At 38.6% G+C, this 25821-nt stretch overlaps 3 protein-coding genes across 5 annotated transcripts; 1 reads left to right on the forward strand and 2 right to left on the reverse strand.

Moving 5' to 3' along the window:
* Nucleotides 1-37: 37 nt before the first annotated feature.
* Nucleotides 38-25717, forward strand: LOC132706869 (ataxin-2 homolog). Of its 3 annotated transcripts, none has more exons than XM_060678476.1 (11): nucleotides 38-194; nucleotides 10475-10599; nucleotides 10887-11080; nucleotides 11158-11331; nucleotides 12826-13042; nucleotides 13103-13288; nucleotides 14186-14349; nucleotides 14409-15279; nucleotides 17893-18254; nucleotides 21943-22136; nucleotides 23512-25717. In XM_060678476.1, exons 2-10 carry the CDS (start codon nucleotides 10530-10532, stop codon nucleotides 22132-22134), a joined length of 2430 nt encoding a protein of 809 aa, XP_060534459.1. In that variant the 5' UTR covers nucleotides 38-194; nucleotides 10475-10529; the 3' UTR covers nucleotides 22135-22136; nucleotides 23512-25717. The 3 variants fall into 3 exon arrangements, with proteins under 3 accessions (XP_060534459.1, XP_060534457.1, XP_060534458.1); XM_060678474.1 differs by lacking the exon at nucleotides 38-194 and adding an exon at nucleotides 8872-9307 and having other exon boundaries at nucleotides 10472-10599; XM_060678475.1 differs by lacking the exon at nucleotides 38-194 and adding an exon at nucleotides 8872-9307.
* On the reverse strand, nucleotides 4010-6835 carry LOC132706872 (alpha-tocopherol transfer protein-like). The gene is made up of 5 exons (XM_060678479.1): nucleotides 6688-6835; nucleotides 5020-5338; nucleotides 4769-4952; nucleotides 4537-4713; nucleotides 4010-4335 (listed from the first exon to the last, which is right to left on the reverse strand). The coding sequence occupies exons 2-5, from the start codon at nucleotides 5319-5321 to the stop codon at nucleotides 4153-4155; spliced, it is 846 nt and encodes a 281-aa protein (XP_060534462.1). The 5' UTR covers nucleotides 5322-5338; nucleotides 6688-6835; the 3' UTR covers nucleotides 4010-4152.
* On the reverse strand, nucleotides 7129-8684 carry LOC132706871 (uncharacterized). The gene is made up of 2 exons (XM_060678478.1): nucleotides 8256-8684; nucleotides 7129-8136 (listed from the first exon to the last, which is right to left on the reverse strand). Exon 2 carries the CDS (start codon nucleotides 8134-8136, stop codon nucleotides 7144-7146), a length of 993 nt encoding a protein of 330 aa, XP_060534461.1. The 5' UTR covers nucleotides 8256-8684; the 3' UTR covers nucleotides 7129-7143.
* Nucleotides 25718-25821: the final 104 nt, after the last annotated feature.

The following is a 25821-nucleotide window of genomic DNA, read 5'->3' on the forward strand; positions in this document are numbered from 1 at the left end:
TCTTCAAGTGGAAGGAGGTCAGTCGGTTTCGAATCTGTCCGTACGAGGGACGTAACGAAAATACGAGGATGGGTGTACCGGGGTGTTGCGTTCAATCAAGACTCATAGCTACATGAATGAGGTGCATTTTCTACGTGGATAGCTGCATCGAGTTATATTGAACCATAATATTAACCTGTCAACCGACAAGTGCGGTAATGATGAGTTCATTTATCATTTAAGCATTAATTTAGCGACTATTCTTCGGACGTTACTATGAAACGAGGGTAAATTTCTTCCCCACATAGCACCTTTTTGACTAATAAGAAAAAGTAATTGAAGACGTTTTTCAAATATTTCCTAAAAACAGGTGTGCTCGTGAGCATTACAATATATGACGTTCTTTTCTTTCATTTCTATTCGGAAAAAATTACCAAGCCAACCTAAAGTTTTTAGTTAGAAACCCAAATTGTGGATGAAGTTTTTTACATATGATTCACGCACAAACCAGACGTGTGATTTTTATAGAACACCCTGTATTTATTTTAATTATGGTATTAGGCTTGTTATTAAAGGTTCAAAAATTTATAATTATATAATATGTATTTCAAATACATATAGGTAAATACAAAGACAAATACAAAAGCATATTTATAATTTTAATTTGATTTTTCTGAGCAGGCCATAGAAAAAAGGTGTCCGTTTTCCTAATAAATTTTATTTTTCTACTCCCGTCTGTAAAATACCTAATTACGCACCGATCTAGCGTGCGGGAAGCGTCACTTTACCACGTCAGTTTCCTTTCCCACGAATCCGAGTCACTTCGGACATTTCCGGGATTTTACCGCACGGATTTAGGAGCGATCGGATGTTTTCGGATATATTTCCCACGCTTTGAATTTTCACGTTTGTCAATTCTGACGGTCACGTCAGTGAAGGTATTCGTGTTGTTTTACGGAAATGTATCCAAAAACTAACGGTCGTAGAAAAAGTATAGTATGCAACACGTTCGGTAAACTTTTTAACTCATTCGTTTATTAAACACTCGCTCCACGCTCGTATCAAATAAACTCGTGAGTCAAATGCCGTTTACCGCACTTGTTGCATAATATACTATTACACTATTATACTATCAAACAGTAATGACATTTCGTATTTAATATTTTAATTTCTGCTTCCTCATCCTTCTGCTGTGGGCCATATTGACCAGACATATGATGATTATGTGAAATTGGATATAATAGGAAGTTTTATCAATGCGCATTTTAAATTGCGAGCACACACAAGTTTTTTCAGGTAACTAACTTTTTGTAATAAATTATGCAATTAGTTTAAAACAAAATCTGTACTTTCCATGGCCTATTCATAAAAAAACATAAAAATTTGAGAGCTTCGGGAGAAAACTGGCTACGTCACGTATCCTACGATCTTATGCACCCACCTTTTAGATAAGTTAACCAACTATAAACGGTGCCTAGAAATTTTGAATTTGAAAAATTACCCTGTCTCCAAAGATCCAAGATTCATTTTGACATTTTATTCCATTTTGTTTCATTTTCAGATTTAAATTGTCTTAAAATTGCTGAAGATCTTAAAATAACTGTCTTGATCCTGCTAAATGATATTGGAATTATTTTTGACAATCACTTAGGTTGGACCTTGCCGAATTTACGAAATTTATTTAAAATATTTCATATTTTTATCCACAGGGTGCTACAAAAAACGTTCCGGTAATTTCTTGGATAAATAGAATATTAAAAAATAACGTTAGCCTATTTATAGTATTCTGTAAAAGAGACCCCAAAAAGCCAATATGCGAGCAAGATTCAAAATTTGCCTTTTAAATGACTTTGCGACATTCAACAATCAACATAACCAAAATAAATAAGAATTAAAAGTTCAGATTTTCACGAAATTATATATTACGACATGACAATTGTTTCGACAACACCGTGCCTTTATCAAATGTATCATAACCGCTGAGACGTCATTAATGAGTGTGGATGCGTACATCCCGTAAAATGTTCCAGCAAAACGAGTTAACTGTGTGGAAACCGCTGTTTAGAAAGAAAATATCTATATATCTAATATCTATATGGTTGCAAATTGCAGGAAACATGTATGGATTTCGACATTAATTGCTGAAATGCTATTTAAATAAATGTGTTTGTTTTATGCTAGTAAATAGCATGTGCACCTACATTTGTTATAAACTATCGACCTATTGGTCTGATAAGTTTCTTGGGTTGGTCAAGCAAATGTCTCTTTCACCAATTTTTTATTACTTTCTTGTAAAGTGTCGATTATACCATAAAACTTCCCTTGGAAGAGACTGAATTGTGACTTTTTCCCCACTGTCTTTTATTTATTTTTATTTTCATTTTTTTATTTATTTATGGATATGAGGTGGCTCCGACTGATATTCCATAGGAATGGGAAATGAATTCTGCGGCTACTAAATTCAAAATCATCAGTATTGGTTCTCTTGGATTCTGTGGTGAGCATTGCACATGGCGGTTTAATCTCCTTTCGCTCCCGACAGAATCCCTTGTAATCGTCCCCACTAATTATAGAATCGGTTTTGACTTAGTGGATTTAGTGTTTTTAGTGTCTTAGTGTTCACGCCGGTATGAAGGCCGGATGGGCCCGGATGGTCCCCGGGGGAAGCGGGAGAGGCCGTTTTTTTGTTATCGGTCGAAGTCCTATATTGGAAGCTGAGAATAAATGTTGGTAATAGCTTTTTTGTTAACTATTGGTCTGTGGCCAAAAGGAAAAAAATCTTCGACGGACATCGGTAATGGGCGAATGGCCCAACTGTTTGTATAGCATAGAGAACAAAAAAAAGTGGTTCTTTGGGGATTCTGTGGTGGAGCATTGCACGCGGCGGTTTAACCTCCCTTCGCTCCCGACAGAATCCCTTGTATTCGTCCTCAAAAGTTTGATATCGGTTTCCACTGTGTGGACTTAGTGTTTTTAGTGTTCAGTACATGTTTTAAAGTTATAATCGTCGTCGGCCCTGTCGTTTTTCCCCATTCACGCCGGTATGGAGGCCGGATGGGCCCGGATGGTCCGGGGCGGAAGCGGGGGCTGTCGGTTTTTTTTTGGTATCGGTCAAATTTGTTTTTTGCTAGCAAATATTGGTTATATGTCTTCTTTGTACGTGTTAGTCAATGACCAAAAGCGAAGATCCTCGACGGAAGTCGGCAATGGGCGAATGATCCTAGCAGTCGAGCCCAACATTTTTTGTGAAATGCATACTTGAACTTGAAGTGGTTCTTTGTTCTTAACCTTGTAAATATAGTGCAAATTTAAATATCTATATTTGATATTTACAACGGTTTGTTTACGTTTTGCTCCATTCCCCTTTCCGACGCTCTACCCCCACCCCTCAATTTTTTGTTGACGTGCTTCAAGTTTCCGTGTTAAGCCATTTAAAACGCAGACGAATTGTTTTTTTTTACTCGTTTTGACTTTGACTCGCACGCGGGTCATTTTTTTTTATATAAATTTATGTATATCGTTTATTTATTGATGCGCTTCGCCATTAAATTTGACCCCTCGTGCGTCTGCTTCGCGTTTTTTTCCTCGAGTTTTCATCGCTATCGCAAATTAATTCATTCGCGCCAGAAAAAAAAAAAAATTGCCATGTTATTTGACGACGATAATTTGTTATTATTAATAACACGCGTTTCTAGGACTCGGCAGCGCAAATTTTAATCAATAATTTCCACAAACTTTGTTTTTATTAATTTGTGATAATTACTATAATTTGTTATTAATTTATACCTTTCCGCCCAACACAATTTATTGTTTTTTTTCGATTATACTAGAACATTTTAAAGTAAGTACTTTTTGACATTATAAAATCACTGGCTAATTTTGAACAAAATTAGCAAATAATTTCAATGAAAATGAAATTCAAAAACCTTTTTTTTTCAAATCGGAACCAATCGTTCTTTTTACTCTATAAAATCTATTCGAAATTCACGCTTATTCCTCATTTATATATTGTGCAATTACTTAACTCTCATATAATGATATGATACATCAGCCAATTGGTAAGTCATTAACGTAAAAGTTTCAGATTTCAAGTAGATCCAAGTAAAGCAAACCATCCAAACCAAACAACAAAATTTACTTGGGAACAACGAAAAACAATCGAAAATTTAACCATCAACTTTTTCTGATCAATTCCTCGATTCTCCAAAATTCTTGTTTGTCGCAAAATTGCTGCACCGTTTTTTCGTGAAGTTCTTTTTCCGATTGCAGGTCGCCGCCGTACTCCCGTGGCAGGCATTTTTGCGGTATGCAGCGGAACAACTCTTCCTGACCAATATTGGGCGAATGCACTTTGATCTATGATCAAAAAGACCCTTTTAGATTACGTTCCAACCTAAACCTTATTTTCTTGATGACACAATTTAATAAAATCAAAACTGAAAGATTATTTGAAAGAGAAATATAATTGTAATTTTCCCAGGAACGGTTTCAGCAATGTTTTTTCTAGAATACCACACAAAAAAACGTTCTGTCAATATATCGACACCGTAGTCTCACCATGTCAATCAGTTCGCTCTTCATAAAGACTTTCACGATCGCCATAATTTTATCGAAGAAGTAGACACCGTTCAGGATGTGTATCGCCTTCAATTGAAGGGGGAAACCTTCCTGGAGGAACTGCAGGTAGGTTTTGATCGCCCCCATCTTTAACCTGGTGAGATGCATCAAACCGAACTGAAAAATTATTCCTTAATAGAACGGAATACCACGCCCGCGAATTGCGGCTTACCCCTTTCATATCTATGACCACCACCAAACCGTTGGGGGGATTCTTCTCTTGAGCGATGTCCACCAGCATGTACGACAACTTCATAATCGGCACCAAGTCGAAATTACTGTAGCTGGTGTCGTGTAGTTTGAAGTAATGGACCACGTAGTTCTCGTCTGTTCTCGTAGGTATGCTCGACATGTGCCTGAGGTTGAAATACAGGGCCAGCTCATTAATCTCAACCACAGACCTCTAACACCAAAAACCCTTACACGGTATTCATTCCCTTATTGAGGCCTGCCCTGCTCATGTCTCTGTCGTCGAAGATTTCAGGGCCGTCTTTCTTGCACTTGAAGTACATCGCGATAGTGTTCTTGGTCAGGTCAATATCGTTCTCGCAGGACAGCAGGAATAAGACCACCATTTCATCTTGCACGTGCGGTATCCGGTGATCGTTTTGCTGGGCGAGCCACCGCTTGATAGTATCGACATATTCTCTGGTCGTCCGGCCCTGCTCTATGATTTCGTCGGCAGTGAAATGGTATGACAGACGAGGATGCGCTGGCTCCTCCATAACGAGCAAACCTATTTCTAAAAAATGAATGAAAAATGAAGCTAGTAATCATTGTTTATGCTTCCGCAACTGCACCCAATTAGTGGGGAGGACAAATTTAAAAATTAGGTAAACAACACGAGAAACACCTCAAAGTACAGGGTTTCCCATTAATAAATAATTTATAATTGTTTATAACAACAAACAAAAAGAAATGTCATATATTGTCAGCGATTTTTAAAGCAGTTTCTTTTTCGTTTGATTGATACTTTTCACAATGTGATATGCGTGATATATGTTTTATATAGGGTTATGAAAATTCTGAAGCAGCCTCGAAATTATATTTTCAAAGGTATTATCATTATAATTTTGTGAACCAAGGCAGCCGCTTTTTCAGATATTTGCTCGTTTCAAAGAAAATTTCGTTTATGCCGCAAAACTGTTGTCGCAAACTTCGTTAGCAATATTTAATTTTTAATTGTTTATTATTTTTATTCATTGTCATTAATTCGCTTGTTTCTGAGAAAGAGCATACAAGTATATACTTCGGAACAGGTAAAAAAACAAATCGTATAGGCTATAAATATACAGGATGTTTCATTAAACAAAGGTAAGGATAACTTTTTGATCTGGTCCTGCATACTAACTCAAAAGGCGGAATTGAGTTGTACAGGAAAAGTTATATAAGAGACAGTTTGATACTTTCGATAGGTTATCTGAGAGTTGAGATACGAGGGCTGCCCGAAAATGTCTGCATCTTAAATACTTTCCAGAAAAAATAGTACAATGTGGCGAAAACCGTAACTTTCTATATATAAAAATAACGGAGATGCCGCGCAAAAGTACCCAGAATAAGATACCCTGTACAGAGTAAGCAAAATAGGAAATTAAAAGTTGTAAAAACATACTTGCAAAAGGTTCTTAAATGAGACTGGAGAAGATCTAAATCTGTTTATTTTTCAAATTTAGAAAATCTCCGAAAACAGACTTGCATATTTGAAAAGAATCCATTTTTCAGATTGTAAAGAAAAAAATTGTGTAGTTTAAAAAATAACTTCGTTATGATTTACATGACGAATACGCAACAATCAAAGCTGGCAAATGTCAAAAAATCTCACCAATTGATGTATAGTTTTCTAATTGAAAGTGTTTATACAAGCAGTACCAAAAAGAGAGTAACCTAGTGTGCACGTGGTGCCCTCTGCAACTACAACGTGCACTTCATTTCGATACGGGTAATAAAGAAGAACTTCTGGACATATTCTTGACTGTAATTAGGGTACGGTAAGTTTTAAACATAAGAGGAAAATGAAGGTGAATATTTTTAAAAACTTTTGTATTTTAAATATTTTCGCTTGAAAAACTATGTATCGCAAACGCAGCTTACCTTCCGGTAGTGATCAAGGTACACCATACAAGCAACGGGTTGACGTAAACTCAGTACACAATTGAATGCGAAGAAAGATTTACAATAATTAAAAATTCAATCTGCATTTGCATGAAGGTTGATTAAAATTGTAAATCGAGCGGTTATTATTACTGAACTACATAATATTAAAGTTTGGTTTGCATTTTCCCGGGTATTAATTATATTACGCTCAAGCCGCTCACTTTCTTAAGGCTGAGAACGGACATACGCGAAAGAAATAGAAAAATGCCATTGAAAAGGTGTCGATAAAAAAAACGTTCAATTCAAGTGGCTGCAAAACTTTTCGCTAATCATAGTTATTTCTTTATTTAACAAAATAACAAAACATAAAATTAAAACAACAAATAAAACGCAACGTTTCAGCAACATACAATTTTATTATCAAAGTCTTCACACGCGAATTAGGCAACCAAACTAACTTCTAGTTTCCATTAGGGCGGCCACGTTATAGCCCGTCTCGAACGGTCTGTAGTGCAGATCCCAGAGGGCGGTGAAAATTACGTACTCGCCCACGTTCAACACGAAATCCAGGACTGGACACGCGAACTCGCAGTTGTTCCTCGGGGAAAGCTTCACGCGAGTCTTGCCGTGCATCTGGCCCAGCAGCGCCACCTTCTCCGCCAACTCGATTTTTTTGAATGCCGTCGCGTTGTAATCCTTGCTCCACAGCATCCAGTTATAAGTAGTCGGAGAATAAATGTCAGGAAAAACGTCCGGCCTGTACGAATACTTCCGAAACGTCCTCACCGCGTCGCCTTCGCAGTTGCGAAAATGCACAAAGAAACTGTCAAACGATTCCGTCATTTTAAGCAATGTCGCGACATCCACGTTGCGCGCGCATACGTTCGTCGCCACGTTGCACGGATACGACAGCGCGAAGTCGACTTCCGCCGCCAACTTTGCGAAAAGGAAGTCCGGATTTCGGATCCAGTGCTCAATGCCTTTCGTCAGAATGATTGGCACGTCCAAATCGAGGTACCTCTGGCTTAGAACGTCTTCGTCGATTGAATCGTACGCGTCCACGCGCTTAATGTTTTCGCAAACGTAACAGTTGAACGTGACGTCACTGGGGTCGTGTGACGCGGCAAATTTCGGTACGAGGCATCGTTCATTTTTCAGGTACCTCCAGTCGAAGTACGGTAGCAATTTGATCAGGGCTATCCTGAATACGGCCGAGAGGTGCCAAGTGAAGGCTTCCCAAAAGGTGAGAGAGTAAAACGCGACTGCCAAAAAAATTACGACCAATAACAGGTACAGACGGCGAGATTTCCTCGTCGTTGCCACCAAGGGGTGGAACACGCGCCGTATTTCGCCGTCGCTATAATTCTCTTTTTTGAGAGAGGCGTAAAGGTCGTTGAAGTCCCGATTGAAGTCTTCGAACCTGCAGCGGGTTTTCTTGTGGTTCATCTGAAACATAAGGGCCTTTTAAATACACTGGGCTGTTCAAATAAACATTCTTTATTTAGAACGATCGCAGCGATAACGAAACATATCAAAGGCACGGATTCTTAAATTATTTGGCTCACCCCGATCGCACAAAACGCTACAGACTTATTATATCCGCCAACAGGTAGTTGCACGGCCAAAAACCTCTGCCTCTAGGTTATTGAATCCTTTTTACGAGGAACTTCATCCAAATATAGTCCACGCAAGCTCGGCCAGTATTGATTATTTAAAATTTCATTTTTGCCGCCACAAAACGAACACGAATCGGCGCGCCAGCAACGGCCAACGACCGAAGAGGTTTACGCGACGTTGCCGCGGTTACACTTTTATCTGCACAGATTACGCGCCAATCTCCACTTAATTTAATAATTTGGAAGCTGAAGAAAACCGCGAGGTGTCGAACATTGTTAGAATGAGTTTAAAATCGATTTTATAAGTCTCTCTGTCTAATTTATGCATCGTGTAATACGATTTATTAGCTGTTTGGTGATCCCACAATTCAATTGCTACCCGCTTAATTTGTTTGTGTCAATTCGTTTGGAAACGACAAAGCTTAAACATAGATCTTTTAGTTAAAGCAAAAACTGAACATAACATAAATGGGTAATTTTTAAGTTCACATAAAACCTTATCCTAATGAACGGCAACGCGGCTTGGGATCTACGCACGCTCGATGTGAATTTTGTCACGTCAAAAATCAGTCTGACAGACAATTTACCAGCGGTAGACTGGTTAGAATTTTGTTTGTTATCGCAAAATAGCAATTGTTGAACAATCCACACGGCAATTTTTGTCGAAAGCTAGTAATACGCTCGGCGCCTCCGCACATGTGGCAACACAATCATTCACGCGAATGTGATCAAATAAATTAAGAGAAAAAAATAGTCGCAAACTTCGTTACGTCACATAAGCCATTTTGTATTTTGCTTTATTCGTGCAATATCGGGATTATATTTTTTTTCAAAATCAACGGGAAGCCATCCTCGTTTGAAGTATTTTCCGGGATTAGATCGACGAGAAAATAATTCAAAATTCCGGTGCCGACGAGAAATAGAGATACCGGCCTTTACGGTAACGGTGGTAACAACGGAGGCGAGATGAATAACAAAAGGAAAAACAGGGGTCCCGTCAGGTACGTGGTGTTTCTATTTTTCTGGACGATTTTGTTTTCATGTGGAAATTTACCTAGCAATTGCCGTCGCACGGCTTTCTAGGCAGCGAGGGCAACGTTTATGCTCCATTGTTTAAAACTCGTTTTGTTTAAAAGCTTTCGGGACTAAACTGCGTTCTCCCGCCGTTTAATGTCAAACTATTAAAAGGCGCTAATTATTATGTATTGTTTAATGCTCTGGTGAAATTTGACCGGTAATTGCTTCGTTTAATGTTCCACCTGAACGTTAAAACATTAGTGGACAGCGTATCGTGTGATGTAAATTAAACTAGAACATAAAATTTTTTATTGCGCACAAAATATTATTTGTTACTGGTTTACGCAGGTAACGAAACAAGGGTAGGTCAGTGAAATAAAACGTCAATATCTCTTGGTACGTTAACATTCCAGAAACCAATTTAATTTGGGTAAACGACCTTGAAACTACCGACTATCGATACGGCTGCACCGAATGCAGCGGCAGCGGCGCCGTATGAACGCGCGTCAGAATTTCATGGAATCGCCATGCACCCCGGGCGTTTTTATTTATGCGCCATGGTGAATTCTTTTAAACAAACTAACGTTGAAATCACTGCCGCCGAGTTTCACTATTGGCCGTCAGATAATACCCTGATATCCACCCAGTTGACAACTGTCTTGTCAACATAATTCATTTATTTATTTCTCAGAAAACAGAAAGCGCTACCAGTCCTTTATTTTTAATTTATTGAGCGCAACCTCACTTTTCCATTGCAAGCAAGTTTTATATAGTTTATATAGTAACGCTAATTTTCCTTTTCCCCTTCGTATTAATAATGTCCTGTTCATCCAAACCAGCTTGAATTTTTTGCTCTTAATATTTCTCGCTTTTTGGAAATGGTTTCTCACCCTTCCTTTTGTTTTTGATGTTTGTCTGTATAGGGATCCGTGAGGGACCATGAGATTGTCCTAGGCCCTTATCACGAAGGCATCCAAAGGGCCAATAATAGTCACTTCTCTAATCGTGACAGTGGCCAAGTTGCGCTTAAAAGAGCGATGAGATGAATCTCGTTTTAAAATAATTGAAAAATAGGTTAATAGAAACGTATATTTGAATTGTGTGGTATTCTTACTCCTGCCATAACGCGAGATGTTTTTGATTTTCAGTAGGGTTCAGAGGACGAGATCCCTAGCGGCAGAGGGTGTATACAACAACCCTCACTTCATGCATGCGGCGACAAGTCAAGTCGGTAACACGGCGAGAATCAAAACCGCCTCCGGTGCTGTGTGGGAAGGTTAGACCGAAAACTAATGACAATTTACCCGACGTAGACCACCAGAGCCAACGCATAGACCACATTCTAACTACACTTTTATTCTTTAATATCGTTTAACATCAACTCGGCTACGTCGGTTTCGCTTATTCCCTAATCTAACTTTTTGCCACTCTAAGAATCCATATATGAGGACAAGTCAACAGGTCTCTAGATATTAAATCGACCATTTGTGGGGTCTCCGTTGGATATAATTATAATAACCATTCGCGAGACAGCCGCAATGAACAGTAGTAACGACTTTACAGGTATATTTAAGACTTTTTCTGGAAGTTTCGACGTCGTCCTTGAACTAGCGGTGAAGATCGGCAATCCCGAGTCGAGCGACGCGCGCATCATACCCGAAACGTGCGTCGACAAGCTGATCTTTAAGGCTTGCGACATTCTCACCATGAATTTCAAGAACGTAGACCTCGAATATCCCACGAGGGACACTTTTCAGGTAGCTAAGGTTTCGGGTGGGGGGGTGGAGGTACTGTTCGATTTTAAAAAAATGACTCACTCCGCGGTTTTGTTTAGACTGATACGGCAATCTCGGCGAGGATAAACGGCAACAAGTTGGAGGAGCGCGAACTGGAGCCGTGGGACCCGAGCGGCGGACTGAACGGTACTGACAGCGGCCTGGATCTGGACACCCAGGCGAACGGGTGGGACGCTAACGATATGTTTAAGAAAAACGAGCAAGATTACGGGGTAATAAAATTAAAACAGAAGAAATTAATTTTTCATAATGAATGAATCAGTTTAGTATAATGAAAGAATTATATAATGGTGTATTTCATGAGAGCACACACCAATGTCATCCATTGCCTTACCTGTTTCACCAAATACGAACCTACAGAAGTCTTTTGAGCCAAAGCTAGCTAATTATTAACTTTATTAAACAATGTATGTGTCAACTCTCCTGACACAAATTCAAGTAAATTCAATAACAATGCTATATCAAAAAACACAAAAAATATAAAGATAGGGGTGTTTATAATAATTTAAAAACAGTGGATACACAGAACTATATTAATAACAAAGTGTTAATACCTGTTTATTCAAGACAACATCAAAAAGGGATGGTAAAGATACAGATACAGAGATGATGTTGGTGATAAAAGTGATGTTTAAAATCTTGCAAAAAAAAATGGAAGAATGGCTTTCTTTAGGTCTAAAGCTAGCTAACTATAGGGTTGTTTTGAGATGCAAAGGGTTAGTACTTGTTTAGTCGAAACAACTTCAAAAAGGGATGGTAAAGAGACAGATACAGAGACTGGTGATGTTGGTGATAAAAGCGTTTAAAATCTTGTTAAAAAAAAAATCAAAGATTGGCTTCCTTAAAAAAAATAAGTTGTCCGTCCATTATACCATAACTCAGCGTTTGACTTACAATATAATAATATAGTGACATACTTTAAGAGAACTGTCCAAGCAATAAAATTTGTGTTCAAGTCCGGCTAGTGAAACCCGCCCATTTAGCGCCCCTAATGTGTAACTGAAACTATATACACAATGTTTTAAAATTAGACATCAATATTTTAACCACTTCACACTATGACTCGCACCTTTGCTCTGTGTTTAAACAATATATTTGTCAACCCTCCTGACAAAAATTTATGTAAATTCGATAACCATACTATATCAAAAAACACAAAAAAAAACTTGTTTAATACCATTTACCATACCATAATACTTGTTTACTCGAGACAACATCAAAAAGGGATGGTAAAGAGGCAGATACAGAGACTGGTGATGTTAAAAAGAATCAAAGAATGGCTTCCTTAAAACAAATAAGTTGTCCATTGTACCATAACTCAGCGTTTGAATTACAATATCATAATATAGTGACATACTCTAAGAGAACTAGTGAAACCCGCCCATTTAGCGCCCCTAATGTGTAACTGAAACTATATACACAATGTTCTAAAATTAGACATCAATATTTTAACCACTTCACACTATGACTCGTACCTTTGCTTTGTGTGGGTGGTGGGTGGGAAAATAGCTGCAATTTTTTTTTTAGAATATTTGTTACCAATTTTTCTCCTTGAATCTTTATAAGTACAAGTATAGCAAAACTCCATGATTAACGTCCTGCCCTTCAAAACGAAAAAGTTTTACGCCTTAGCATTACGCAGTTAAAATGTTGCCGTCGAATTTTAGAACACCCTGTATATATACATATTTTTTTTATCGCGTCAGGTCACGTCCACGTTCGACCATTCCTTGCGGGGATACACCGTCCCCCTACAAACGAGCGACTCCGCTGATTTTCGCGAAGCGCAGGCGCGGGCTGATCAAATAGCCAACGAAATAGAGAATCAACCCCAGCATAAGGCGCGACTCGACCTCGAGAACGGCGACGAAGAGTTGGCGTTCGCCGCGGTCATCAGACCCAACCAGTCGCAAGAATCGAACGGTAAACATCTAGTATGGAATTGGGCGCGTCAGTCTGACGCGGGATCGATTTTTTTTCAAGGCAAGTACTTACCGCCCGCGAAAAGGAAGAACCAGAACAACGGCAAGTTAGTCAGGAGTACTCCACCGCCGAGCGGCGGCAGCAGCGCGCAGAATTCGCCGTCGCCTAAGGAGAACCGCCCACCCATGACTTATCCCACGCACCCGTCCCCCCATCAAAGTCATCAGAACAACGTTCACGTGGCCAGTGAGTAATGCGAATCGGGAACTTGGAGACTGTTTTTTTAAATATATATATTCCTAATCTCCGCTCCTATCTATCGATTCACAAGTCGTCATTCATACCTCTTCCCCAAATTTCACTTATCGATTCCCTCTTTCCAGCCCTTTTCCTTCTTCCTCGAGGGTTCCAGTTTAATTTTTTTTTTTGGTATTCAATATTATGGCATTCTCTGTATGTGGCCATACAATATCAGTGCTGAGTTCTAATTTCATCAATAATGTGTTTTATTTCCATACTGCATTTTATCATATCGTTTGGCATTCTGACAAGTATGACATTTGCCATTCTTCGGGCACTTCTGATGTCTTAAGGCTTCTTTGGGTTTTTCACTTCCGCATTTAATAAGTTCTTCCGATGTATTTTCAAGTCTACTTTTGGGTCATCTTTAAAACGTAGCCTATCTTCAATCAGCATCATTTCAAAATATTGGTTCCCCTCTTGAGGTAATATTGATAAGGATACGTCTCTTCTTCCTTCTGTTCTCATGTTTCGAAGAAGTCTCCAACTTTCTGTACTTTTCCTTCCTCCTATTGATTAATCTTTTTTCATATATCTTTCTTGGTACTTTCATTTTTTTTTTTTGCGTTTTTCTCCCATTTCGTATTTGATCTTGTCATCGCACCAATACGGTTTTTGTTGTTTCCCTGCTATTATTAATGAAGAAAACAACATAAGGCTCAATATGTCTTTAAGGTAGAACAGAAAAAAAATCCTTTACACATGATATCTTGGTGATCATTTGCAAATCTTAAAGCCGTATTTCATTATTACAATCATAGTTTGTTTGAATGATAATCAAGTGAACAAATTTACTGTTTTATTACTTTTTTTTTATTTACGACTTGTCGCACGAATTTGTAGGTCCCCACAATCCCCCTCTTCATCAGCAGCAATCGACGCCACTGCCCTCGCCGCAAATGCAACACGGACCGCCCCCGATTCACCTTCACAACTCGACCGGCGGGCCACCGGCTGTCCCGGCCCAGATGCAGGCCATGTCCCTTCAGCAGCAACCCCCCAATATGGTACTGCCGTCGCCACCCGTTAACATTTTAAAGCCCACACGGCCCCCCTTTACCGGCAGAGCATCGTCCACGGCGCGGCCTCGAGACCCCACTCTCACACGCCCCCACACCAACCGCCGCCCCAGCACTATCAGGGCGGTAACGGTCCACGTCAAGGGCCGCCGCCTCCATTGCAGCATCAGGGCATGAAACCGCCTCAGATGAACGGCGACGCGAAGGCGGGGCCCCAACAGAGACAGCAGAGACACCAGTACCAGCAGCAGCAGAGCGTTCAGCATCAACAGTACCAGGTGGTACCGCCGGAGATGAAGCAGGAACCGCCGCCCCGCCAACAGCCGCCGCCGCCGCTTCACCGTCCGGAAGAGGCGATGAAGGAGCTCCATCAGTTCGCTCACGAGTTTAAGTTGGCGCCCATGCCGATGCAACCGCCCAACGAACAACCGATGGTGACGTCACCGGCCCCGCCCGTGATGGTCGAGCAGCAGGTAGCGCCGCCGCAAGGCGCATTGCAACAGCAGCAGCCTCCGCCGTCCCAGCAGCAGCAGCAGCAACAGATGAAACCGCAACGGCAACCGTCGCCGCCTCAACCGTCGCAAAGCCCGCCTCAACAGCCCCAGTCCGAGGTCGACAAGTTGTCAAGCACGTTGCAGAAGTCGAAGTTGAACCCCAACGCGAAGGAGTTCGTGCTGAATCCAGCCGCTAAACCTTTCCAGCCAAGGTGGGAGGGAAATTCGGCGAGGTCGCCGAGTACGCCGTCAGCCAGCAGACCCCATACGCCCCAAACGCCCAGCCACAGCCCTTACATACCGGCGACGGTGAGCGGCGGGCCTGGGGCTCCCGGGCCGATGCCCGTGATGATGCCGGTGTACCACATGATGAGCCAGCCGCAATATCAGCCTCCCCCGTTGCCAGGAAACCGGATTAAGCGGAGTGAGTGGGCGTGGTCGGGCTAGGTTATGGTCCGTCACTTTTTGTGTGGCATAAAGTCCAGCCCCGTTTTATGTCTCGTTATTTTCCAGAAACCGACGAAATCGTGTTTCGCGAAAATATCTATGCTTATCACTAAACTCGAGATCTCGGTAACGGTCGAAAAAAAAAAAGCAAAATTTTTCTGTTCTCTGTAACGGACCTCCGGGAAGCATTTGAAGGATAATAATGTTCGAACGGTTGAAACTACCGGCTTCAAATTTTCCTCCGTGCTAATACCAGGCGAAGCGCAGCGACTCGCAAAATATTTCGGCGATCGGATATCGGTGGCCATTTTCATTAGCGGTTTTTGCTCGGAAAATCGCTATGAAACGCGGTGTCCGAAATTTCGAGTTATCGAATTGAAATTCGGCAGTAATTTAGAGTTCGTTACCTAAATGAAAGTAACCAATCGAAACTATTTTTTTAAAAATTCTGAAAATTTTGTTCGCTGTCGAAAAAAAATTATTTTCTCGAAAACGGTGGTGCGTCCGATCGAAAAATTTCTTGAACCCGAAAAGACGCGCCAAATTTGGGGCAATAACTTGACAACACGGTTGACCCAGAAATATATAGTAACTGAGAAACCGCGACATAAGCTGCGTTTGATTTGAGCCGTCTTTTAGGTCGCCTCGAAGGCCACAATTTTTGCATTTACCACGGCTACCATTTTTTACATATACCATTTTTACGTATTATAGAACCTGCGCGATATATTAGAACAAAACCCTCAAGCCCCTGCTTAAAACGATAATGAGCATGTATCTACACCGAATTCGATAGGTTTTTCAATTTTTTTTCTCTAAATATTTAATTTTATTATATGCTTATATCGTGACTGCTTAAATTTGATGAACTATCGTAAACAATTAAGGAGAAATATTTCTTTCTTTTCGCAAGTAACGCGGGTGATATTGAGTGTTCGATTTCCGGAGAACGAAATAAGAGCGCTTGGTCAAACTTGGTTTCCGATTATAAGAATTTAAAATGTATGTTGCAGCGTTGCAAGATCTGCAGGAGATTAAAAGCAATTTTCTTTTTTCAAACGGAGCCCCCTATATTTTCTTTCAAATTCGGATACTTTGGAATATTTTAAATAACTTTTGTTAATATTTACTTATAAATTAGTTCTTGCAGTTATCGTAAAAAAAATACTTGGATTTACGCATGTGACGAAGCTAAAAATTAATTTGTTTTTCTTGCTTTGTTCAATGCATGAGTGTAAAAAAAGTTCCATAATGGTCCGTAGGAGTACGATAGAAAAACCATGCGCCCCTCTACGGATTTTTTTTATATATCTCGAAACATTATCGAAGTCATTCCGATATCTTGTTTTTATGCGGGAAAATAAAGTTCTCATCTTTTATATTTTTCTATGGAGATATCGTTAGTACCTGTGCATTTTTTTTTAATATGTGCAATATTTGAACTAGTGTGATTGCAATGTGTTTTTCTCTTGTTTATAAGCTACGTCTGTTTGCGCTTCTACGTTTTTTTGATTTGTGTTTGCTTTGTACCGTTTAAACTACCGCCCATTTGTTCTGTGTCAAAGTCTGGTGTTGGGCACAAAGTATGTCCATGGTTCATTTGAACTACTTCTATAATCCAATTGTTACAAATGTTTTTCTTTTACTTATGCTCGCGTCTTGCTGTCTTTTAGCGTTGGTTAATTACTATTTGTGGTTCGCCTTCGAAATGGGAAATTTTATTTTTGGCTTGCGTCGTGGGTACAGTTTTATCAATTAAATAAATAAGTAATTTTATCCGCAATTATTAACTTGATGGGAAAGACATTTTATTTTTAAAATCTTTAGATTTTAATTTTGAAAAAAATTTCGTATAAATGAAAAGACAAATTTAAAATATACGTTCTTACAATTTTATCAATTAAATAAATTAGTCATTTTACCCACAATTGTTAACTGAATGGGAAAGAAATTTTATTTTTTTAATTTTTAGATTTTAATTTTGAACAAAATTTCGTATAAGTGAAAAGTTAAATTTAAAATATACATTCTTAAATATTTGGGACAGAATTATATTAAGCTTTATGGACAATAATGTAACACTGCAATGTGGTTATAAATGTTTTTTTATGCTCGCATTTTGCTGTCATCGTTGTCTATGTTTTATTGATTGCCCAACGGCACAAAGTAAATTAAATTATCTCTATTCGCGCCCATGGTTCATTTGAACTACTTCTGTAATCCAATGGTTATAAGTGTTTTTTTTATTTATGCTCGCGTCTTGCTGTCTTAGCGTTGGTTAACGTGCAGATTGGAACTACTGCTTTTTGTTCACACACAACATATTCCGAAATAAATTTTATTTTTAAAATTTTTGGATTTTAATTTTTAACAAAATTTTGTATAAGTGAAAAGATAAATTTAAAATATTGATTCTTAAATATTTGCAACAGAATTATATTAAGCTCTAAGAACAATAAAGTAACAATGTATTGTCAAAACAAATTTTGTCAGGGTTTTGTTATCCCGAGTAGAATTTGAACTACTAGCTCGTTTTTTTTTTGCGCATTTGAAGTACTTCTCGCCGCTTACGCCCCTCCCCCGTTCTCAGTACCGATCCGTACGGACGTCGCATCGCAGATGCAGGTGGCGGCGGCTACGGGTCAACCGCTTCTCGCCCCCGCCCCCATTCAACAGTTTATAACGTATCCGGCGGCGGCGACCGCCCACGGAATGAACCATTCGGCGGCATACCAGGCGATGCACGCCGCGGCCGTGCGAATGTACGACGCCGCGGCGGCGGCGGCGGCTGCAGGCGCGCCGCCCCCCCAAATTCAGTATTTACCGGCGCCTCCGCAGCAGTCGGGAACGCCCTCGCCCGCGCAGCCGCAACCGTATAATCCGGCGGCGGCGGCGGCTGCGGCAGCTGCAGCAGTGGGGCAAGGTCCCCAGGGGCCCGCCCAACAGTATCAGGTGGGTGGTTTTATATTTTTTTTTTGGTTGTACAATAAAATAATCGGAGAATGTATGATATAGTGTGTACAGTAAACTCCGTTTATAACGTACATGGAATATTACTTACATATATTACTGATCCGGCCAAAATACTCTTCACATATTTTCACTATTGTTCTGGTTATAAGGTACGAGTGTACGCTAAAACCGCAGCCGACGAATAGACCGGCCCTGCCGCGCTAAAGTCACGTGACTCTAATAGATATGCTTATGTAGGTTACCGGCGTATTAAATTGTTTAAAACTCGATTTTCTGATTGTTTTCTTTTGTGTCAGTAATAATTGGAATGTTTTAAAACCCCGCGTGGATTCGTAGTAAAAGCCAAGTGACATAAATCGGACAAACAACAGTGCAAACTGCCCGCGAAGTTGTGTCTTTGGATATCGGTGTGTTATCAATAACTAAAATGTTTGAGAAAACCCGTGGGCAATTGTGATAAAAACCAAGTACCAGAAAGAAAAAAGAACAGTGCAAACATGCCGCGATGTTATGTTTTTGGGTGTCGGTCAAATTACAAGTCCGAAGAAACGGGACCCGTTTCCACTTTCAGTTTACCATCTGACCCGAATCAAAAAGAAGTTTGGCTAAGAAAGGTACCTAATGATATTAGGCAATTAAAGAAACCAGCTGTACGTATAAAACATTTTGCAGAGAAAGATGTTATTTGGATTGACAAATGCCTAGTTAGAGGAGAGTACAAAGAATATTTTCGTGAGAGGGCAAAATTAGCGGAAGGTGCTGTGCCGACTATTTTCGAGAATGCCCCAAAGTGATTCACCCAAACACAGCCCAATGTAGCTGATGTCGAAGCAGAGCAAATGGAGGCAACGATAAAAGCAAGTCCAGAGACACAAAAAACCTTTGAAAATGCCAAAAAGGTTTCATCACTGGGAGATAAGTTTGTTTAAAATCGATTGTAAGATTTGACGACAATAAGCATGTTAAATAAGAGCTTGTAATGACTGTAGATAGTAAAAATATCTTTAAAACATTGATACTAATACAATAAATAATACCTGACTCTAAAATAAGTTTCCAAATACTTTTAGAGAATTAATATTAAAGGAAATCTTTAGGAAACCATTTTATTGCAATGTAGCTTATTTCAGTCCTGGATCTATTAGGGTCACATGACCACCAATGCCATCAGTACGCGCCCAGGCCGCTATTTTTCGGCGGCTGCGGCTGAAACCGGATTATCGAGCGTTGGTTCCCCAAGAAAATCGGGGATTTTTCAGTAATCATTTGTGAGGTTTTTTCTGAAACGTGCGTGTCCGGCCGATAGTTTCCCCCTTATTGTATTATGGATAGCACGATTTTTTGAGTTTATGGTTAAAATGGCGGATCGGCGAAAGTCTTTAACTGTAAAAAAAAGATAGAGATTATCAGAAGTGGGGCATCGGTAAGTCGGAAATTGCTAGACAAAAGAAATTGGCAAAAACAATATCTACAATTTGCAGGAATCGCGAAAAGATCAAGAAAGCAAGTGACTGCAAATTTGAAGTTCGCGGATCCGAAAATATTGCAATAACTGGTCCAGTTCTGAAATCGAAAGCCGAAGAATTAGCCAGGGGATTACAGGTTGGCCCAGTATTGCACCAAATTACAGCTCGTAGGACATTTTCAATGGTGACGAGCCTGAGTCATTTTATAAGGACTCGGATCCTTAAATTTAGAGGAAAAAAGTGTTTGAGTGGGAAGCAGTCGAAGTTAAGGTACACCGCTTGGGTTTGTGCAAATATGACAGAAAGCAAAAAGTGCAAACTTTTTATTATTGGTAAATATGAACGACCGAGACCGAGATGCATGAAAAATATGAAAAATCTACCTACCATTTATAAGTCAAACCAGTGAGCGTGGATGACTTCAGCAATTATTTAAAGGATTTTAAAACGTCAGAATAGAAAAATATTGCTTCTGGTTGACAATTGTGCAGCTCATGCAAATAATAGCACCTCAGTCGTCCAACCATTGGATCAGAACATAATAAAATGCCTTAAGACATATTACCGCAGATATTTTTTTGTATCATTTGATCCAGTTAATTGAAAATAAAATCGGAAGATGCGTTTGATTCAGACGATGACTTACCTCTGGTTGAGTGGTTCGAGAGGTACAAAAATAATGACGAGGATGACTGGAAGGTTCCTCTAAATAACTGGTTGCGCAATAGCGACCAAGATCTAACTAACATTGAAATGTATCTTCCTGAGCTGGATAGCTTTCCAACTGTTGATGGTAATTTAATAACAACGTAGTTATTAACGGATAGTTTTGCAGGCAAATATCCTCAAAGCTCCGTGAACGAAAGCGACGATGATGTTCAACAGGATGAAATACGTTATTTTGAAGCGCTTTATGCCGCTAAAATTGTTACAATTTTCTTACAATCTGTTGATAATGTAACTGATAAAAAAAAATAAACAAACTACAATAACGAATTTTTTTACTCCAAAAGAATAAAATATGTATTTTTAATTGTATGTTGTAAAGTTTATATAGACGGATAAGTTTTTAGGTTAGGTAGTTTTCGTTTTTTAGTACCTATATTAGTGTTTATTAGTTTTCTATTTTTATATAAAATCAAAAATATGTACGTACCTATATAAATTTTTTTTTATAGCGTACTTGCGCTTATGGAGTACTCATTTTCTTGTCCCTAGAGGGTACTTTTTTAACCGGAGTTCACTGTATACATTTAAAAAACGAAACTAACAAACTCAGATTTGCACTCTTTATTACTTAAATCTTCGCTTTGAACTTAGATGCTATGGAAAGATACAAACATACAAATACTGTTGGGACTGGTCAATTCACCATTTCGTAATTGACTACTTAAATTCAATTAAAATGTCTTAAATTACAAATGTAGAGTGTTACTTACCATTTAATAATAATATGTATTTTGTACATAAATTATTACGCGTTTGTGATGTCCAATTTATGTATAAGGAATACCCGAATACGATACTTGGCAATTTGGGGAATCGCAATAAAAATATCCACTCCATTTAGTTCTCAGAACGACGGGATGGCGACTTAACGCACAATATTAATAAATCAATATAAATTTCATTTAAGTGTTACATAATTATGTATTATGTATGAACAAAAAAAATATAGCGAACCAAATTACAGATGAATCAGAAAAAAATATTAGATGGAGCCTTTTTTCCGATTGACTGGCATCATCTTTTCCCCTTTTGGCAAAGCGGTACACTTTTGCTTGTTAGATAATTACGAACAAACCCAGAATATTTTTGCATACGTACTCTTTCGAAAAAAACCTAATGAATCTTGGGTCAAGAATTCTGTCGTGGTTCTTGATTTTCTGTAAAAAAAAAGTGTTTTGTCCAAATGACGGTTTCGTGAGATTTAATGCGCATTTAATGTTAGTTTTTAGAAAACCATTTTTTGTTTAAAGTTTGAAGCATTTTTTGAATATTTTTTTTAAAATGCGTGTCTGTATTTCTTGGGCCATAGCGTTATTTTTGTTTGTTATATAAATATTATTCAAAATTTATTACAGAAAAAGGAAAGTTAAACAAAAATATTCACACAACTTTTTGGAGAAATAAACAAGTTTTTGTGGTGGCCAGTTGGGTGTATATTGATATTTAAAAAATCGGATACGATCGTTTCGCAGGCCGCGCCACCACCGCAGGCCCCGCCCCAGATCCCGATGGCCTTTTGCATTCCAACCCCGCAGCACCACATGGCCCTGTCGAACATGCAGTACCTGCAGCAGGCGCCGCCCCCTCAGCCGCCGCCGCAACATATGCAGGTGCTCATGCAACACCAGCACCCGCAGGGCAACCCCCACGGGCCGAATCCTTAGCGGTAAGTGGACGTCTGATAGCTTTTCGGGAAATTAAATTTTTGGATGATTCGAAAATGGAAAATTATCTAAAAATATATATATATATATATATATATATATATATATATATATATATATATATATATATATATATATATATATATATATATATATATATATATATATATATATATATATATATATATATATATATATATATCCATTTTGTTTTCTTTTAAGATTAAAAAATTGAACAATAGCGTTATTTTTTTTTTCAAAAAAACTTTCGCAGGCTACTGTAATTAATACTTTTTATAAAACTTCTGGATTCCTCCTGTGAACAAGCTAACGTTTCGCCAGTCATCCTGTCGACTTCTTCAAAGCTTGACGGAAACTTGCTCGCATTTTACTCTACCTGCTTTTATATTGTTTGAGGGGGGCGGAGCTAAATGAGGGACATAAACACCGTCTCGGATACCTGATTCCCATATTTGTGACAGGTAAAGACCTGAGTCACGGTTAGGGTTGTTAGATTGCTTATAGATTTCTATAGACTCTCGGATTTTTCGTTGGTAGAAGAATTGGTTACATGCAAGAGTTTTGGTTAGTTGGTTAGTTAGATGTTTTTGACGTTATATTTCTTTAGAACTTTTAATATGTGGTCAGTGATGTTATGAATATAAGGACAACAGTGGCAAGTGTGGGATTGCTTTCGGCTTAATTGCTATTGGAAGATTGTGGTGAAGTGTATTTTGTTAATATCTTTAATGTGAAAATTGTTAGGGAGTTTTAATTCTGGGTTCAACGACTAGGGCTGAGATAGTTTTACGACTCTATAAACAAGAGAGTCGATAATGATGATGTGACAATGCATTAAGGTATCGGTCGGTGTTCGTATGTTTTCTGTAAACACAATGACCCAATCAAATCTATAAGCAACCTAACAATCTTAACCGCAACTCAGGTCTCTGTCACCAAAACTCTCCTCAAACAATATAAAAGCAGGTACAGAGTAAAATGCGAGCCAGTTTCGGTCAAGCTCTGAAGAAGCCAACAGGATGATTAGCGAAACGTTAGCTAGTTCAACTCAACAAAAACTGACGCAGGAGGAATCCATAAGTTTTATAAAAATGGAATAGTATATTTTAAAGATATTTATAGAGCTTTCCTCAAAATATTATTTTATTTAATTTAAATTCAATACAATTGATTTTTTACATTTTACACAATTGGGATAAAACTTTTATATTTCGCTTCGTTGTTTAAAAATCCTTTTTAAACGACCATCAGCAATTTTAACGTTTTTGTTCTATGAGCTATGTCAAAATTCGCCACTGGCGAAGTGAATAAATTTCATTTACTAACGAAAACGTGACATGATCATTCAATCAACAGATAGAGGCGTCCGGAACCATTGCCGTTGCATTTCGAACAACGGTCCCGCCGCGAAGACAAAGATTGGGGAATGCCGGTCTGCGTCTTCCTTAGGTAATTTCTTTAGTATCAATTGTCAGCACCACCTTTTCGTTTACAATTTCGTTTGCGTCGCGCCATGCTTACGGGGTGAGTCAACGTCCCCCCCCCCTGCCCTCCAAATGCCAACGAAATTTCGAATCGCCATCGCCAGATCCACCTTTAGATATCTATACTTATCTAAAGTGACGTGCGATCCCTGAAAATTCACATCCCGGCCTGGGCGGGGCCGTGCGTTGGCTCACCCCTGCGAACGTGTCTCTCCCTCTCTCTCGAAAATAATATGTCGGTCGTTTTGAGATTTTTTTTTTGACAAAATGTACAACCGGCCAAAACCTGTGTATTTTTTTTTCAATTCACGATAATTAAAACATGTACGCTGGGAACTGTTTTCTTTATGGGGGGGGATGTTTTTTTTTTTGGCCTAGTCCCTGCCATATGACACTTTGCGTCATTTTCTTTCCAAACAGTGATTTCCCCACAGTAACCTAGTTTTTTCCTTGTGCAGTAAAATAGATTAATATGTGGTACCCATAGAACAGGGAGTCTGCGAGTATTTCATGTGTCAGTCTGCTCAACAAATTTCATTCTTTAAAATTTGTAACGAACGAAAATTCAAAAGGGTGAGAGGTGACCTAGTTTGGAAAGATAACTTGTAAAAGTTAAAATTCACCTCAAGAAATTCGTTTTGATTTTTCACTTTTATTCCGTTATCTTTTCCTCCTACATCACTAGGTAGTGGAGTGTTACAAATTTTTGTAAAAAATTGAAATGAACTGCAACTGTACCAGCAAAGTAATGTCTCTATATTATTGTAAAAAATAATATTAATAGTAATATAAAATTTAACAAATTATCTAATATTAACCTAACCCTGCAAATTGTTTTTTCCCTTCCATGAGTGGTCCATTGCTGCTAAAGACTTCAAGAGAAACTCCATTTTTGAAAAGCTGCACTAGTTCTGGCATCTCTTATATAATGCCATGGGCAGCGTATATTTAAGTCCCAATACCAATATTAGGAATAAATTAGACACATCCTTTCTGACATTCTGACAAACTACTAAGCCGGGCAAAGATCGATTTGCCTTTAGAAATCCCGATTCTAATTGTGATTTTGATTATAAAATCATCTTCCTTAAAGACCGCGTCTGCGGTCTGGCAACCGTTTCTAATATAGATTCAACCATTTTTGACATTTCGGGTATATAATCATATTTTGGGTGGCTGGGTCGCAAATTTTGGTCCCTTTTAGGAACCTCAACAAATTAAACACAGAAACTGAAAAGATCATCATATTTTCTATAGGATGCAGATAAAATTTCTTCATCATTATGTCTATTACACATTGAATCGCCTTCTGGCGCGTGGATTTTCCTTTTCATCGGTTCTTTTTTAAAACTTTTAGTTTTCTTTTGCTGTAAAACTGTGATTCTCCAACGAGAATATGGGTGCTACATATTAATCTAGAAGGAAAACATAACTGAATAAATTACAAACTAACTATATTTGCTCCACCTGACTACGAGCAGAATAGGTTTACCTAATTGGAATTTCTGCGTTTTCTGGGTATTAACTGCCACGAAATCATTGATTAGTAAGGAAATAGTACCCAAAGAAGTAACACCATTTGTAATTTTTTAGATCGATATTAAAATTAATTGGTCATTAACATGAACATTATTTATTGTAATGTGAACTGATTTCATCAAATTGGAAAATGTAAATTGTTAAAAAAAAAAGAAAAATAGGTTTTGTTTACTGTCATTGGCCACGTACGCTAGGATCCTTCGGGCAATAGAGTTAGGTATTTTTGTTAAAGTCTTTTTATAGACGTTGAGCTTCAAAACTCTCCGTGTTACCGACAAATATACCGATAATGAAACAAAACTGCCCGGCCGACTAATTTTCCTAAACGTAGGAAGTTAAAACTAAATTTCAAAGTGTAGGTGGTGTATCACATCGTATTTAATTGTTCCCCGACGCCGTCGCATTAAATTGGAAGCCATACCAGCTAAATTTTTACGGAAAAATTGGTAAATACAGGGTAATAACATTTGCGGCCCGACTTTAAGGTGAGTAAAAACTAGACTTTAATAAAAACAATCAATCGGTGTTTTTAGAGCTAAATAATGCCGTAAAATGTGGCATTTTTTAATTATGGCTATTTCAATCTCCAAATTTTGAGATTTGCTTGAGGGGTGGGAGAGAAGTTTGATTTTTTTGTATATTT

Source organism: Cylas formicarius, unplaced genomic scaffold (assembly GCF_029955315.1).
Source record: "Cylas formicarius isolate icCylForm1 unplaced genomic scaffold, icCylForm1.1 PGA_scaffold_8__14_contigs__length_24414737, whole genome shotgun sequence".
Classification (NCBI taxonomy): domain Eukaryota; kingdom Metazoa; phylum Arthropoda; class Insecta; order Coleoptera; family Brentidae; genus Cylas; species Cylas formicarius.